This window comes from Egretta garzetta, unplaced genomic scaffold, assembly GCF_000687185.1.
Source record: "Egretta garzetta isolate BGI_Z169 unplaced genomic scaffold, ASM68718v1 scaffold744, whole genome shotgun sequence".
NCBI lineage: Eukaryota > Metazoa > Chordata > Aves > Pelecaniformes > Ardeidae > Egretta > Egretta garzetta.
In genome coordinates, this window is record NW_009259482.1 from 491,993 (window position 1) to 508,936 (window position 16,944).

A 16,944-nucleotide genomic window follows, 5' to 3' on the forward strand; every position below is an offset into this window, starting at 1 on the left:
AAGAGCGTTTCCAGCAGGTCGAGGGAGATGATGATCCTTTCCACCCTGCTCAGCACTGGTGAGGCACATCTGGAGTGCTGGGTGAGGTTTGGGCTCCCTGGTACAAGAGAGACACAGACATACTAGAGCAAGGCCAGTGAAGGCCACAGAAATGATTAATGGAGTGGAGGGAACAGGAGAGGCTGAGAGAGCTGGGACTGTTCACAGCCCAGAGAAGAGACGCTCGGTGCGATCTTATCACTGGGCATAAATATCTGAAGGGAGGATGTAAAGCAGATGGAGCCAGGCTCTTCCCAGTGGTGCCCAGTGAAAGGACATGCTGCAGCTGACCCTCCTCTGAGCTGGGGGTTTGGACTAGATGATCTCCAGAGGTGCCTTCCCACCTCAGCTATTTGCTGGGGTGAAAAGCACTATTTTGTTCTTTTGAAATACCAGCACTTGAAAACCAACCAGTCAACTACAGACTCATGTTTTGTAGAATGACAGTACATTAAGTGACAGTTTTTAGAAGTGCAAGTGGAAATTGGATACCAGAGATGAGTCACACGTGATGTGACACAGCGATGGCTGAACAGACAGTGGTGCAATGGGGAAGCTGGGCTGCCCGCAGGGCTGCCCTCGGGCCTCCTGGATGCCAAGAGACCAGGAAAGCGGAGCCCTCTCACAGCGAGTTGTGCAGTGAACAGCCCAGGAAGGCAGATGGCTCCTAGGGAGTTTACTGTCACTTACACTCCACTGTTAGTCCGTGAATGGAAACGTATACAACTGGGATGAGTGAAGGATTTCACCCTCGCAAACAGAAAAGAAAAAAAAAAAAAATCTCTTGACATTTAAATGGCCATGAGCTAGGGAAGACAAGAGGAAGATCCAACATGTAGCCTCCAGTCTGGGATCATAACATAATAGTAAGCATGAAATCATTAAGATTTTAACCAGAAGGGATAGAAACAGCATGTGGAGACGGACACAGAGCATAAATAAGAGCAGCTGTTATAGCAACCACACAGCACACTGGGGATTTCATGCCGTTCCAAGAATGCCACTGCCTGGACACCAAAAGCGAGTTCAGATCTTTTTTTGTTTTTAAATTCTCCTTTGCTCCCTAGCAGAAGCTGCCACTGCCCTTCTGTCCTCATTTCACCCTGCACCCTGCGGAAGGTGGGGTGCAAGGAGAGGGGACTGCTATGTTTGCCAAGACGGTGGAAGCAAAGTGGGGATAAGTGCTGAGGTGCCTCAGTGGTTTCTCCCTGCACTGCCTGCCTCTTCTCCACAACTCTCCTGGAGCCTTAGTGCATACCCTAGTGATAACATCATGTTTAAGGATTTATTCCACTGTTGTTTTAAATACAACTGTAGTAAGGAGGCCTTAGGTTTCTTTTACTACACAGAAGGGGAGAAAGGGAGATCAAGCAGGAATTGTGCCTAACTTAATCAGCTGTGAGAGCTTAAGCCCACCCTGAGAAGAGGAGGAGGAGAGAGAAGCTATCAGCTGAGGCATCCCTGCAGCGCTCCATGGCAAACTACAGAAGGTAACTGAGCTCCTGCCAGCTTTCTGCCCATCACTACCCACCAGCCAAAAGATGCAGGAGGTTGCTGAGTACCTGCTCTGCCTGCCAGAGTGCTGGGGGCTGAGGGAGGGCTGAGTTAGTTAACACAAATCGACAGAGCCAATAACGTGATCTCTTTCCTGGAACGTTTTTTAGCTCCAAGAAAACCACCACCCCCCCACACAGTACCACATCCCTCAGCAAAATCTTAGGTCAGAGCAGAGAATTTCCACCTTTCCTCTCACACCTCAGGATCTGTTCTCATCTGTTACCTGTGGTTTATACCACAAAGCAAGCACTATAAGCAGAACAGCAGGTAGAGGCATAAAAATTTCCCATATATATAGTCTGCTGTACACCTGAGTTATATAGTTTATACATTGAAATGAAGATTTGTACAGCTAAAGCTTATACAAATGGTAGAAACTGCCACTGAGGGCCTATCTTACATACTGTAAAGGAGAAGAAACAAGGAAGTAACAAAAAAAAAAAAATACCAGTTTTGGGCACGAGGCTGAAAGGCCAGATTGTCTGGCAGCTCCACCCACAGGCAGAACCAACACAGGCAGAATCCTGCATGCGGTTTATATCCTGTTGTAAAGCTTACTGTAACACTGCTGGTTCACGCACTCCTCGCCTTCCACTCATCTCAGCCTACAGGCATCAAGAGCCTTGCTGCCCAGGTCACATCATGCGCCGACCCTTCGGCCCACACTGCGCTGTCAAGCCACCAAGGACTCACTGTTCGTACTGTGATCCGTGGAAACAGGTTTTCTAACAAACAGCACTGTGCACATACTGTATAGCAGGCATACCACAGCTCCTGCAGAATCAAAGCTGGCTCATGACTGCGTATGCTTGGTTCAAATTAAACACTTCTCTCGCCTATAACTGATACTTAACTGCTGGCCCCATGCCATAGCCTAGATGCCATTACGCTTTTAGCATTAGACATGTAAGAGCTACTTCTTCATTTAAAAGCCAAGAGAAGCCCTCTCATCTTTTGCATACAGAACCATCAATCCCCTTTCAACTAGTGTTGACAGCTCTGTAATAAAGTACTTCTAGAGCATGAAGGTTGTCCTCTTCAATGCAAGTTAACAAAACATGAAAGGCAACCTAACGCTGGGTTCTTTGGAGCCAAATGAGATTGGGAAGCAGGAGGAAGAAAAAAAAAAGACGCTGCTTTCAAATACAAATACTGACATTTGACAGACTCGCTCACTGCTTTAACACCAAAATATCAGCCCGAAGTTTTAAATAACAGTTCTGAGTTAAGTAGATAAATCTCTTTCCATGTGTCCTATGAAACTAAAGCCAATTTTGAAAAGAGACTTTTGTCCCTCAAACTGCTTAAGCATTTAACCTCTGGAGCAGGGACTGCCTTGTGTTGGTTCAAGCAGTATCACAAAGGGGTCCTGGTCCCAGACTGATAGATATTAGCACAATGCAATGATTATTATGAGTATAAACAGCCAAACTGCTGCACAACAAAGCAAGAGGGGATGGCTCAGCATTCTCAGTATAAAGAGGAGACATCGTTTATTTAGGGCTGAAAGTGTTCGAGCTGAACCAGCAGAGCTATATATACATTGGTTATTCATTCCTTGGATCTGAGAGCTAGGGTCTGAGGGATTACAGGGCTTTCACTCCAGCTGCACTGCCATTTCTCTTACAATTCTTTCCACCTGAACAGCCAATTACTTATAAGCCAGTAAGCGTTTTACTGGAGAGCACAATTAGCAGAGACTGTCACTCTGAAAACAAAGCAAGAAGGGTACCTCCTAGTTCCTCTGCTCTTTCCTATCACAGAAGGTTTAGGAATATCTTGTGCTATCTGCACCTATGCTAATAAAGGTAATGTTATCAGGTACTGAAATCTGCCCTGAAAAACAGCAATCTGCTTTACTTATAATGGGCTATCAGGGACTGCAATATGCTTCCCGATTCTGGAATATCAGGTGAGCTGTCAAATTGCCATATAAAAAAAGAATGGCCCAAAGCTACCTATGCTGCTTCAGCTAACGAACAGAGGGAAAGGGTCTACTAGGAGCAATGTGAAAAGGCACTTTTATCACCTGATCACAGTGGTAAATAAATCCCTCTGATTTACAGAAAAAGCTTCCTTCTACATTATTGTTAAGCCACCAGGTACCAGTCGCTGCTCACACTGGAAAAGACAGCAAATACAGTCCTCCCTGCTTTGCTACAAACTGGATCTGCCAGGCAGACACTTCCAATTGGCACCAAGAGTCACAACCTCCTTCGTGTTCATCTACTGCTACCCCCCGCCCATTGCAGAAGTCACTTCTGCAACCTTGCCTAAAGCTGGAAATGAACTGCAAAATAAAATACTGGTTGTTCCTCTGTCAGAAGATGGCTGCATCATTCCCAGGACATTCATGACAGAGATATGCCTTAGGATATAAAACACAGTTTGGGGAGAACGGCCTTGCTACAGAAACTCAGCTATTGGCTACAAAAGTCAATGTGACAGCTTGGGCTGAAGTTTTTAGATGCTTCCAGAGACCAATGATTCACAATTAGCAACAACATTGCTTTTAAAGGGATATAGTAAAACAGAAACAGACTATAATATACTAAGGAAATCGTTGCTCTTCTGGCGAGTAATGACACATCCACTTTTAAGTGACCCAGATAAACCAACTCTGGTTTTTGTTTGTTTTACTGAAGGCTGAGCTTTCTTCCACTCCCACGGATTCTCCTCCCTTCACAGCTTCATGGAGGCTGCTATCCACTAATAAGTGACAACATCATCTTTCTTTTTGCCTGCTCATCAGCCAGAGGTGGCTGGCTGAGTAATCAGGCAACAGCCACTACTACAGGCAACACGGTGTCTTCTGCTGCGCTGCAAATCCTGGCCAATTACAAGCACTTTGGTTTGATCACAGCGGGTATTCAGAGTGAGAACAGAGCTGTTGCTAAGCACAGGGGCGTTTCAAAGGTTGCAGAGCACCGCAACCTGCAGCATCCCACAAAGGTGGCAGATATGTATGGAGCAGCAATGCACATCACGGTAGGCCATTAATCTCACCACTCTCAATGCGTTCCTCAGCTGTGTTTTTACAGGCTGGGAGCTCACACATTCATTGTGGCAGCAGACTGCTGCTGTAGCTTTCTGTTAGCTCCAGCATTACAACTAACATGAGAACCTTGGATTATCACTGCATTCAAAAGAGGACTCACAGCACTCTGCTTATTAATATTTCCTTGTGTCTAGAAGCAGAAGAAAGCTAAGAGGGGAGCAAGACAGCAAGAAAAAAAGAGAAAAAAAATAAAAGGCCTCTTCTGCTGTCCATTCTTAGTAGCATCATAGCTTTTCTTTTTTTTTTTTACAGGTTCTTTCCCTCCCTTCCTGATAGAGAGAAGATGTGACCTAGTTGTTAAGGCCACTAATGGCAAGATGATATTGCACTTACGGTCGGGGGGTATGGTGTCACTTAAATAAATTAATAAGGGCTAAATCCAGAAACATCACAGATGCCACAATGCCAAGTATTAAAGCATCCAGCCCTGAGGTTAAAATCCAGAACCCTGAATTATGCAGTGAGGCTCCCTGTGGCGGGTATACGAGGCATGAGGCACTTTGGAATGGCACCTGAACAACCAGCCCACTGAATGGAGAAGCTGAATTAAGAGGAAAATGCTGAACGGAAAAGGAGAAATTAAAAAATTTTGCAATTTTGCAACATTTTGCCTAGCTTTTGCTAAGCTTCAATGCCCCATTAGGCCATCACTCCACAGCCCAGTACCAAACAGACTACGCCAGCGTTTCTTCCAAAGGCAGAACAAATGCCCTCTTGAGCGCTATTGCCAGGGACGTAGCATTTGCAATGGCGTCATACATCATCCCACCCACTGTTGTATACATTTTGAACTAGAGCACAGGGGAGACCGATTGACCTTTCTCTGCAACAGAAGGGGATTTGAACCCAACACCTCCCATTCCTGAGGAGCACACCCCAACCATGATGCTCACTCTTTGCTCCCATCCTATTCACTTGTCAGAGAAGGTAGGGGGGGGAGAGGGGGAGCACTATTTAAGTAAGGTGGGTGAAAAAAGGTGCTTCTAAGTTGTAGTCACAGCTCTAAGAAATTCTTACACATTTTACATAAAACATTCCCAGGATAAAAAGCACCAACAATTTCTCCAGGTGAGGACTAGAGCACAGGATCCTCCTCCCTTTCCCTCTACCTTGCCCACACTAATGTACCAACTATTATGTTGGACCTTATCCTTGCTTGTTTTACTTCCTCTGGCCCAAAGCATCACAAAGCAAATATCCTGTGTGCATGCGTGCGCACACACACGCACACTCTTCCTTCTCCATTTATCTTCCTAAGCAGCTTCCACAGTAGCTTACACAGAGCTTGACTTGGTGGGCACTTTCTGAAAAAGAATATTGTGTGCCTACCACATCAAGGTCTTCACAGATGGGCAAAAGGAGATTAGTTAATTCATCTTGATCAGACTGGCATGCAACCTGCTCAAAATCCAGGCTTTTTGAGAATGCAAAGAAATATTATGTGTTAGGAACAATTTCCTAGGCAGAGAGCAAAGATGCACTTCTGAGACAAGAAAATGCTCCATGTTTTCCTATTTCCTCTGTGCTGCTATTTTGGACATGTCTTTTTAATCTAACTCTAATCCAAGTTCACTCAAAGCCAGAACGACTGTGAAGTTCTGTTTCTTTTTCAAAGGATGTTTGTAATATACACAGGTGTTAAGGTGATGAAGCCATAAATACATGTGATGGTCAGTACAGCCATACGAAATATTTGCTTTATAAATGTATGGCTTATTCTGGAAGGGAACTTATTCTTCAAACAGGCACTCAACATGCCATAGAGCACAGACACCAAGATATGATGTTATTTGCCAAACTGACATGGTTCCTGCTTCCATGAAGGACACCAGATGAGATCTCCCTCCCATTCTGTGGGTGAGTTTTGTTTTCCTTCCTCCTCTTAAATCAAACCAAGGCAGGTCAGAACTACCACAGAAACTGTAGAAATCACCTGTGAGTCTATACCCTATGCTAGGTAAGTCAGAGTAGATGGCCACAACAGGCTGTCCTTAAATCACAAGTTCATAGATTTCCAGTGGATGATGTATCAGACTATGATTAGATAAAAGAATTCTCCATGGAATAAATTAGCCTTGAGCATCTCTTCTAAGCATTCAGAGTGCAACCTGACAACACGCTACACAAGAAAATAAAGCCTCTTGTAGGCAACCCACAGGAAAGTTACTGTTTTGATTTCTACAGAAACAGCAGGTTTTGTATACAGCTCTTACAAAAAATAATACAACTATACAAGAATAAACAAACAAACAAAAAGAATCTATTTAACCTATTCCAGGCTGAAGTGGATATAGCATGAGATAGTCTGTTGAATTCAGTCATGTTTATATTTAGTAAGCCTCAATAAATCATGTCAGACAGTTACCCTGTACGTAATCTTTCTGATTTAGAAAACTTACCCATTACAATGACAAATGCAAAACTAGCCAGTGTCAGTGATGATCCACTGTTGATCATGTTGATGAGCAGCTTGAATAAAGGATATAGCAGCAATAAGGCCCAGAAAAGCCAGTTCAAAAGCGTCCATGGTCGTCGGGGTGGTACTATAGGGACTGCTGGGTAGGTTCCTGTTCGGTAGTACTCTTCCTGGAATGCATCCTAGGAGAACAAAGGAGAACAACAATTAAATCCCCATCTGCAAACAAAATTCACCATTCCTGACTTTGATGTTCCTCTTTCTGCACATCTGTAACCACGGGGGAAGATCAAAGACCACATCATGGCTGGAAAGCTTGTACTTTGAAATCAATGAGCACACAGTCAAAAAAAACCTCCCAAAAAATCACCACCTTATGTTGATGTCTGCAGCCTTTCTTTCTCTGACACATAGAAGCCTGAAAAATGGCATGCCTACAGAATGTAAAAGTTCAGCAAAACAAGAAGGGTGAGGGGATGTACACTCCTGCAGCAATGTAGATATCACTGTTGAACATCCTACAAGGGCCACAGCCACTGGACAAATACTGCTGGTAAGCCAGAGAAGTGTTTGGACTACACGTTCAGCAGTGGATCCTCTGTTCCCTAACGTTTTCTCCAACCACTGCTCTAAAACAGCATCTACAGCCCTGTCAGAAAAGGCGAGCAGACACCATCTTGTCCCATACTCCAAAGAATACCACCCCCTCCTGTCTGCTTTGTCTCATAGATGCAGTCTTGTTCATTTTGTTCCCATGAAGCTTACAGAAGGAAGTTTGGGTGCTGAACCTCTCTACAGGCAGTTGAGCATGCAAAGTTTAGAATCTCTCACTCGTTTTGACCAATGGACTCTCCTTCTTAGTATAATATGAGGAAGATAATGGGGTGGAGGTTGGATTTTTTTGTATTGTGGAATGTGCACAGAAAACTTAAGAATTCAGTACCTTCCTCTAGAGCCCATATAGGTGAACGGCATTGCCTTTAGCAATGTGATCAACGCAAGATATCAAAGTGGGTGGGGAAAAAAACCCCTCCTTCTGGTTCAAAAGCAAGATTATTAATCTGTGTTATTGCATAAAACTGGTTAATTAATGAAGTCAGAATTAGGCTCACATAAAAAGGGACCTCAATTTAGTCAGAATGAAGTGTTACATTTCTTCAAAAGGAAGGAATGCTTCATGATGGTTTCCAAAAATTCTGGCAAAGCCAAGACTGTCCTAATCAACGACAAGATTATTCCTGCTATGGTATGATTTTACATTTACTTACACTCCAGCTGACACAGACAATTCTTTAATTATTTAATGGCAACTTGAGCAATTACAGGCTGCTACCATTTTATCTATTTCAAAGGGAACATTTAGCTTTTAAGAGATTACACAGTAATTAAAGCATTGCGCTCTCTTTATTGAGATTAGAAAAACGATGACTGTTCTGCGCATGTGAGCTAAGTTATACAGGGACCACTATGGCAAATTAATTATCTGTCTTCAACAAATTACATGACGTATGAAGTTTTCTTTACAGTGCCTTGAGGATTTTGGTTTATGACTGGTTTAACACAGAGCTACTAATCATCAGTAAAATGAATTCTACTATATACAATTAGGTTTCTAAATACCAATATTACCCAGGAAAGTTAAGAATTTCTGGCTATTATTGGTATCGCCATTAGGGGGCCTATTACTACAGACAGCAAGACAGACTCACTTAGAACAAGCACAGCAGTTTTGTCTTTGTTGGCTCTGCACAGCATTAGGGGCAGTAAAACCACTGCCACACCACACCAAGAGGTTTGAGACAGAGGGAAGAAATATACAACGAGCAAAACAATGTCAATGCCATCATCCCCACTACACGTTTTACAACGTTGTGGGGAACAGCTCTTCAATTCAGTTACAATTCCTTACCCTTAAAAACATTCACATTCCTTGCAGAAGAGATCTGTGGATTGCTCTGTCATTTAAGCTTTTGCAAGGGTGCCTGTGGTACCCAACAACTCAAGTCAGCATTTAAACCCATGATGTACCTCAAAATTTCCCTCAATCACCTCACCCACATAAAGTTCCTTTCATTCCCCTGCATACAGAGCTTGTTTTCAGCTTGTAATAAATCCCCCCTGCTGTATCATATTCAGGCATAGAAACATGCTCCTTCTAATGCCCCCCCAACAAATCTGCATCACTTCAGACAGAGGGGTGGGTCATGCAGTGGGGGGAAATCAGGGAACATTCACCATCTTGTGAGAGGCTAAATGGTTTCTTCCTCCATGCTCCTACCAGGAAGGTCTGACTGTAGAGATATGCCACTGCCCTTTCGTGAGGAAGCCCACGAAGAATGAGTATCCAAAAATATATCCTTTGTTCCCAAACACTGCAGTTCTGTACACTTCCCCTCCTCAGTTATGCTTTGCTAATTCCCTGGGGCATTTCAGCCCTGTTTTCCATGCTTCTCTTACAAGTGAGAAGAGTTAGAAGCTCCCTTTCTTTTTAATGGAAATTAAGATTCTCAAGCAGAAATTCTATTTCAGGCACTGACGCTGTAAGGAGGTGAAAAAAGAAAACAAACATGCAAGGGCTAGCAGAGTTGTGACTATCATACAGTACCTCTTCAGACCAGGCACTGAGATGCTCAACCCGATCATTGTTAAAGTCAAAGGGAGTCTTTCTAGCAATGGCTGTTTGAAAAAAAAAAGGGGGGAAAAAAAAAAAAAAAAGAAAACAGAAACGTGCAATGCAAATTGCACCTCTGTCATAATTTGGCATTAACTCATTACAGTGCTGGCCATCTGTGGAAGGACAAAATTCACCCCAGGTGACAAAGAAGCACATGGACATGGTGCTTACTACAAGCCTGGGAAAGGAAGGAGAATTCTGGTTTAGAAGAGCACAGTGCCATTGTTTATCTGGCAAGGCCTCTTTCATTGCATTTGCAGTAGTGGCTAAACAAGAAAATGAAGTGGTAAGTAGCAAGAACATAAACACACCAGATTCCCAGAGAGCTATCTCAGACCGAGGTACATGTAATCAGGCAACGAGGTAAAAAACAATGGAACAAGCTTTTCTCAAAGACTCTCACTTGTCTGTTAATGACAATTAAAAAAAAAAAAGTGTCATGTTCCTTCATGTCCACTAACTTCTGATTTCACTGCTCAAACAGCTTTGTGTCCCTGATTATCACAAGTGCATGGCACTCCAACCTTCACCTCAGGACCTGTGGCACACCCCACCTACTAAATCATGCTATTAGAGCATAATTCAGCACACAGTATCTAAGTCTTGAGAAGATACTCCAAAATTATGAAAATCACTGAGAACAAGCAATGGCACATGCAACCATAATGTAAGATACAACAGGGGCTCTGTTTTTTCAGTAGCATGCATACCTTCTCTTACTTTGAAACAGAAACTGGAGCACTACTAGCAAAATTGACAAAGCAAGGCATGAGTGCACACCATGCAATGAATTACTGCCCTTTGAATACAGATTTGTTACATTTTATCATAAATATTTATGGACTCTGAAGACAACAACCTGAAACAGAACCTAGGTGGCAATGCTGCTTCTTATCCAACCTCAGATCCAATTATCTTTTTAAAGATGCATGGCAGAAAGATGAAACAGAATTGCATTTATACCCCGCTAGGTGGGCTTTCATGATCTCAGAACTCTTGAAGATGTTGTCCCCGCCCTGTGTCCTCCCAGCCTGATTTTACAGAGACATAGGTCTGTGTAAACCAGGAATGAATGTAATGAAATAACAGTTTCACTGACGTAAAACAGCTGAAGGAAGAGGAACATGCCACCTTCAGAAAAAAAAAAACAAACCACTGCCAAACCTAAGAAACCCAACAAATCAAAAGAATGCCACACAACCAAAAAGGTTTTAATGGAAAGGAAAACTAAATACACACATTCTTTCCTCCTCTACTTAAATAGGAAACTATGGATTTAACCAACCAGCAAACTAAGTTATTATGAAGAAAGCAGGACAGATGCATGCTCTGTTTGCACTAGAAATAACTGAGTGTTTGCCAGAGAAGGAATAACATAAAAAACATGATTTGCTGCAAACTATATAATAAGGGATTCAGGAAAACAATCACCACATTCTCATTTGATTTATGTTCTTGTCTTGCAAACGTCTAAACATTTCTTAGGAACGTGAAACAGGGTTACATTATATGCCTGTCGAGAGAGCACGGGCCCATGGGTAACGTAACACCTTTCTGCAGAAGGCAGAAAGATGTTATGGGCCATGCCTGAATTAGGTGTTAGTGGCACAATTTACAAGGGAGATCAAAGGCAAAGCTAGTAGATCTGCAACTGAGGCCTCAACACATTTACCTTCCACATTCCCGTAAACAAGCTGCTTAGAGGGGCTATGAATTAAACCAGGAGCAGTCATGGTTTGAAGCTGAGAAAGACAAGAACACAGTCAATACAGAAATGCTACCATGGTGTTCTGGGTGGAGTACAACAAATGGCACAGCAGGATTTTGCTGCCCCAGTGAGAGGAAACCAGAGCACAGCTATATTCTATGACTTCTAAATCCGAAGCACTGCTGTATTCCAGTCTGAATACATAACTTGGATCAACTTATTGAAGTAAACTGAGCTGCCAGGCCCTCATGCTTTGCATACCTATGACTCCCACTGACTGAAATGGGAGTGCTGCGTGTATTCAAAGAGAGCATCCCCCAACCATTACCTCCTATGTTCATAAAAACAAAACCCACGAGAAACAGATTCTGAAAGTTTGAAGGATGCATATGAAAGTATTTGGGGAAAAAAAAATCTGCAAGCATCTACAAACACACAGTCATAATTATTCTGCCCCCATCCTATGTAATTAGGAATCTTAAATGCACACCTTCTATGCACACAATGTGAAAGCAATTTATCAGCCTGTCCTATTAATGTGCAATCTTTGCCTTGCTAAAAAAGACAGGGTAACACAAGGGACAAAAAATTTCAATATACTAAAGCAAAATATGCCTCATTTAGCCCACAAATTACTTCTTGATTTAGGATGTGCCTTTAAGGGGAAGGAGGTCCTTCTACCAACCAGGAGGTAGTTGTGGTTTTGTATCCTTATGCAACTTTCTAAAGAACAATTTTAACACGACTCTATCAAGGTTTGCTTAAGCTTTCTTCCTACAGCTCTTTAAGCACAAAATAAAGGCAATCACGACTGACAGCACAAGACCAGTTTGTGTCTGGAGAAACAAAGCACTCATCCTGAAAAATAAACCAACCAACCAACCCACCCACCCCAAGCCCCCAGAGCAGGACCACTACTGTCCTGGTTTTGGCTGGGATAGAGTTAATTTTCTTCACAGTAGCTAGCATAGTGCTGTGTTTTGGATTTAGTACCAGAAGAATGTTGATAACACACTGATGTTTTCAGCTGTTGCCAAGTAGTGCTCAGACTACTCAAGGACTTTTTGAGCTTCTTCTGCTCGGCCAGGTGCATAACAAGCTGGGAGTACAGCACAGCTAGCACAGCTAACCCAAACTGACCAAAGGGCTATTCCATACCATATAACGTCATGCTCGGGGGGGTTAGTTCGTTTGGTCGGTCGTTCGGTTCGGTCAGTCGCGGGCAGAGTGGTCGCAGCTCGAGCTGTGTGATCGCGGCTCGGGGGGAGTGATCGCGGCTCGGGACGGGCTGGGCACCGGTCAGCGGGTGGTGAGCAATTGCATTGTGCATCACTTGTTTTATATATATTCTGTATATTCTCTTACTATTATTATTATTATTATTATTATTACTACTATTGTTATTCTTCTCTCTTATTAAACTGTCTCTATCTCAACCCACGGGTCTTACTTTTTTTTTCTTTTCTCCTATTCTCTCCCCCATCCCACAGAGGGAGGGGGGGGAGTGAGCGAGCGGCTGCGTGGTGCTGAGTTGCCAGCCGGGTTAAACCATGACAACTACACATGCACTCTGTAAAGGTCTACTAGCATTATAAATAACTGAGCACCACTGGCTCGCAAGAGCTGTCTAGACAAAAAACCAACCTTTTCTTGATACAGTTTGTGGAGCCAATTAGAACACTCCTGCTCGTCTTCTGGGACTTCCTCTAGTGGAATCCGCCTGCCAACGGTAAACAAGAGAAATTGAAGAATATTAAATACTTCGGCTCCCATGAACAGCACTTACAGACAGTTTATCCACCTGACAGGAGACTCACTACATTTTCCACCTTTTTTTAATTTGTGGTAACAGCTCACACATCAGCAAAGTACTTTGCTTCCAGAGCCACCTTCAATTTTTAGATGTATCTGAAATTCAGAAATTTAGATTTCTGAAACAGTAATGCATTGTGTTTGAGCTCACTAGAGCCACTTTCTAAATAAAGGTTTGCAATTTTCTGTTTCCAAACAAAGGTTTTGAATGAATTGATTTCTTACCTCACCTATGGAGTTCAAGGCTGTATTTAATCAGCTAGGCATTAGAGAGAAAAATCAAACTATTCTCCTTATACCTAGGGTAAAGCACTCTAGAATGTCTCAGGTAACATTTCCAAATCCTATAATTTTTATTACACGCAGCTAGGTTGGATAATATCCAGAAAAATAGCTCCTATCACTGAAAAATCCTCTCTTGAAAAAATGAAGTTTTCATCACATTACATGAATTTTTGTCAATAATCCTGTGACAGAAAAAAATCCCCTTGTCATCTTCATTTAGATACACTAAGAGCAATATTTAATAATTTTACATTTTTAAATATAATATATATTTATTTATGGATATTTAATTAATATCCATTAAGAGCAACATCAAATTAACTTCCTCCAAAACAGAAAAGAGAACTTTTCAGTCAGTTAATAAATTGAGGTGTGATACTACTGGTTTGTTCCTTTATTTAATGAAGTCATAAGATGACAAACATTAGAAATCAATAGAATTTAAGCAGAGACAAACAAGGCCAGCCAAATTTTAAAAACTTCTACTGAATGCAACACCTACAGCACTTCAATAAGGAAACATGGAGGATTTTGAAGAACATCTGTGACAGTCCCCAGTTAATTGCCAAAACAAATTTTGCCATGAGATCTACCCTGCCTGTAAAAGCTTTTCAGGAAGCTCAAAAGGACAGAGGGCAAATAGCTAGCCTGAGTTGTGAAAAGCAATTTCTGCACTCTGCTAGATTGAGCTGCAGCAGGCTGGAAGGGTGTAAAGGGAGACACAGCAAGATGCACATGGCTACGCTGTTGGAGAAATGGCCCACACAGGTAAGGCCAGCTTCTCCCCCGTAAACACTAGCCAGCCAGGCCATGTACATCAAACACAAGGCCACTAGGCTGAGCTACCATGAGAGCCAAGTGGGAATGCAAACGCATGTTGCACCCATGAAGAATCAAAAGAAAGTTTCTTTTTACCCTTGGGCAAAAACAGTTCTGAAGAAAATATTTTTTCAAATATGCAGAAAAGGGGAGGTAAGAAGAAAAGGTCGTCTTACTCCCCTTCATGTCTGTACCCAAGATAAACCAACTGGACCAGCCAATAATAGCTATAATGGGCTTATGATGAACTCCTGATCACTTGTGGGATCATTTCTAGGCTCCTATGCTCCAAGCCTAAACCATCACATACTTTGAGTGCCTGCAGCATGGGTGCTGCTGGTAGAACCTGGCCTGGAAATAAGGGCCTTAGAATTGGCCCATTCTCATTAAGGTTATGGGAAGCCATTGGGGTATTCATCACTTACAGAAACATTAATGATACAGAATCCAGGTAATTGTTTTTTCATTAAACAGCCCCCTTTCTTGGTAGGGAGGGAGCAGCAGTCAAATACATCAACAACTACACCAAACAGAGATGGGAACAGCCCTGAGTCTGGCCTCCACCTGAGTGGGAACTATTGTACCAGAGACTGGTGTAAAGCCACCCCATCTGAACACTTAGTAGATGTTTGGTATGCTGGCCAAGTGAATGTAAAGAGGCCCACTGTTGCTGCTGAGCTGACAAACAGACACACAAGCGAATAAAAAAAATAACTAACAAAAAATCCTGTAGAGTTTTATAGGGTCCCCACATATTTCTACTCACTGAACTTTAAAAGAAACCCTTCCCATCCCATATGAGTTTTTATCTGCAGTTCTGTGAAGCCCAGTTGGTAGAGATTTGCTGTCCGTTACCTACTTGAAAATATTTCCTCACTTGTGTAATTGTGGCTGCAAGTACACACTTCCGTATGCCAAAAAGGAATTAAAATATGGATTACTTGCCTTACATATAAATCTGCATGATATTTCTTTCCATTTAGAACTCCCAGCAATGTTGGATTCTCGTTGTTTCTAAAATTGAGGGTAGAATCATAGACTGCAGAAACTACAAGAAGAAAAACAGGTTATGTGATTACTGTGGTAATGGAGTGGAAATAAGTAATTCTCTCTCAGACACAGAGCACATTTAGATATGAAGTCATCAGCAATAGCACCATAGTTTGAGCTGTCACCAAGGTAAAAATGACAATGGAATATTCAACACACAGGTTTTAAGAAGCCAAATAACCAGTGACCCTTTCAGGAACTGCACCAGTACAATGGAAGGGTTTGGTCTCTACTTTTGTCTCCTCCCTGATCAGGTACAGAACGTTGGGCACAGGGAACACTTAACAGTTTCTAACAGTTAATATACCTAGGACATTCTAGGAGTCAAATGGTTTCTCAATTCACTGCAAATGACACAACTCCCCCCCACATCTGGATAAATAACCAGGCAGACACACACTTTATAAACAATGAACAATATATACAGTTTGACTAAGAATGGGTAAAGTGTGCGTGAGACGCATCCTACAGCAGGAGGGCTTAATGCAACTATGAATCACTGTAGTTCAAAACAACCTCCCCTTCACGTCCATTATTTGATAACTGAGGCACTTGCTATAGGGCAAAGGCAGAGAGAGAGTAACAGACCATGTCCTGTGTGAGCTGGGCTGCAGCTGTGAGGAATAGAACATGCAAGTTCCACAGAACGAAACTGCAAACAAACTTTCAGCCTTGAGAAAACACTGTTTTTGCGATTCAGAATGGCGCGGTAGAAGTGTTTGTGAAGGTCATTCATAGTTAAACTAAGACAGCATTAACAAGCGGTTTCTATGGAAAAAATGTTCACTATTTTAAACCACATAAAGTGTTTCAAAAGAGTTTCTTTGAACACATCCTTAGCCTTTTCCTTTTTGTGATGTCACAAAATTACCAGAGAGCAACTAATTTTCCTGACACTGAAACCAACTGTGCATCACGGTACAAATTCTAAGATGAGTGCCTGCAACAAAACTTGGGGTTTTGTCACAAAAGCGACTAGCATGCACTTCACATGTAGCTCGCTGTATTTTAGGTTTTCTGCTCTAGAGTTTTGCAATAATGAACACTGTGATGAACCTTTATTGTGAGAGCCTCTTGACCCACCTAAGAAAGCCTTTTATTACACAGAACAGACTTGGTTTTGAAGCCTCTCTAGCTATGAAAGATAAACATGGGTTGGTCACAACGTTCAACCCCCAGAAACTCACCACAACATTTGTTACTGCAAAACAGAATTCATAGCGCAGAACAGAGCAGCCCGGCTTCAGCACTGCAAGGAAGTCCTGAAAACAGAGGCCAAAACCCTGTCACTGCACACAGGCTGTATCGCTCATTAACAACTCTATTCTTTCCCTGCTACAGTTGGGTTTTTAGCCCAAACTCAGAACTACAACACATAAGCCGAAATCTACTTCAAGCACACTAAAAAATCAGTTTCCACACACAAACACACATTTGTTGGCAAATCAACAAATTGTTACAGGGCTGAAGAACATCCAGAACAGTCAGTTGTTTGGCTACTTAGACCATGGGACTTGCTTTGCAAA

The 16,944-nt window shown here is 42.4% G+C and overlaps 1 protein-coding gene across 2 annotated transcripts in view; it reads right to left on the reverse strand.

Annotated features, from left to right (window-relative positions):
• The window catches only part of AGPAT4 (1-acylglycerol-3-phosphate O-acyltransferase 4), a 70,320-nt gene that overhangs the window by 3,074 nt on the left and 50,302 nt on the right, over positions 1-16,944 (reverse strand). For both annotated transcript variants that reach the window (XM_009637190.2, XM_035892754.1), the window contains 3 exons: positions 15,314-15,416; positions 13,097-13,172; positions 7,054-7,252 (listed from right to left, as the gene is read on the reverse strand). In XM_009637190.2, the coding sequence (XP_009635485.1) occupies positions 7,054-7,252; positions 13,097-13,172; positions 15,314-15,416 (378 nt within the window). The remainder of the gene's footprint in view (positions 1-7,053; positions 7,253-13,096; positions 13,173-15,313; positions 15,417-16,944) is intronic.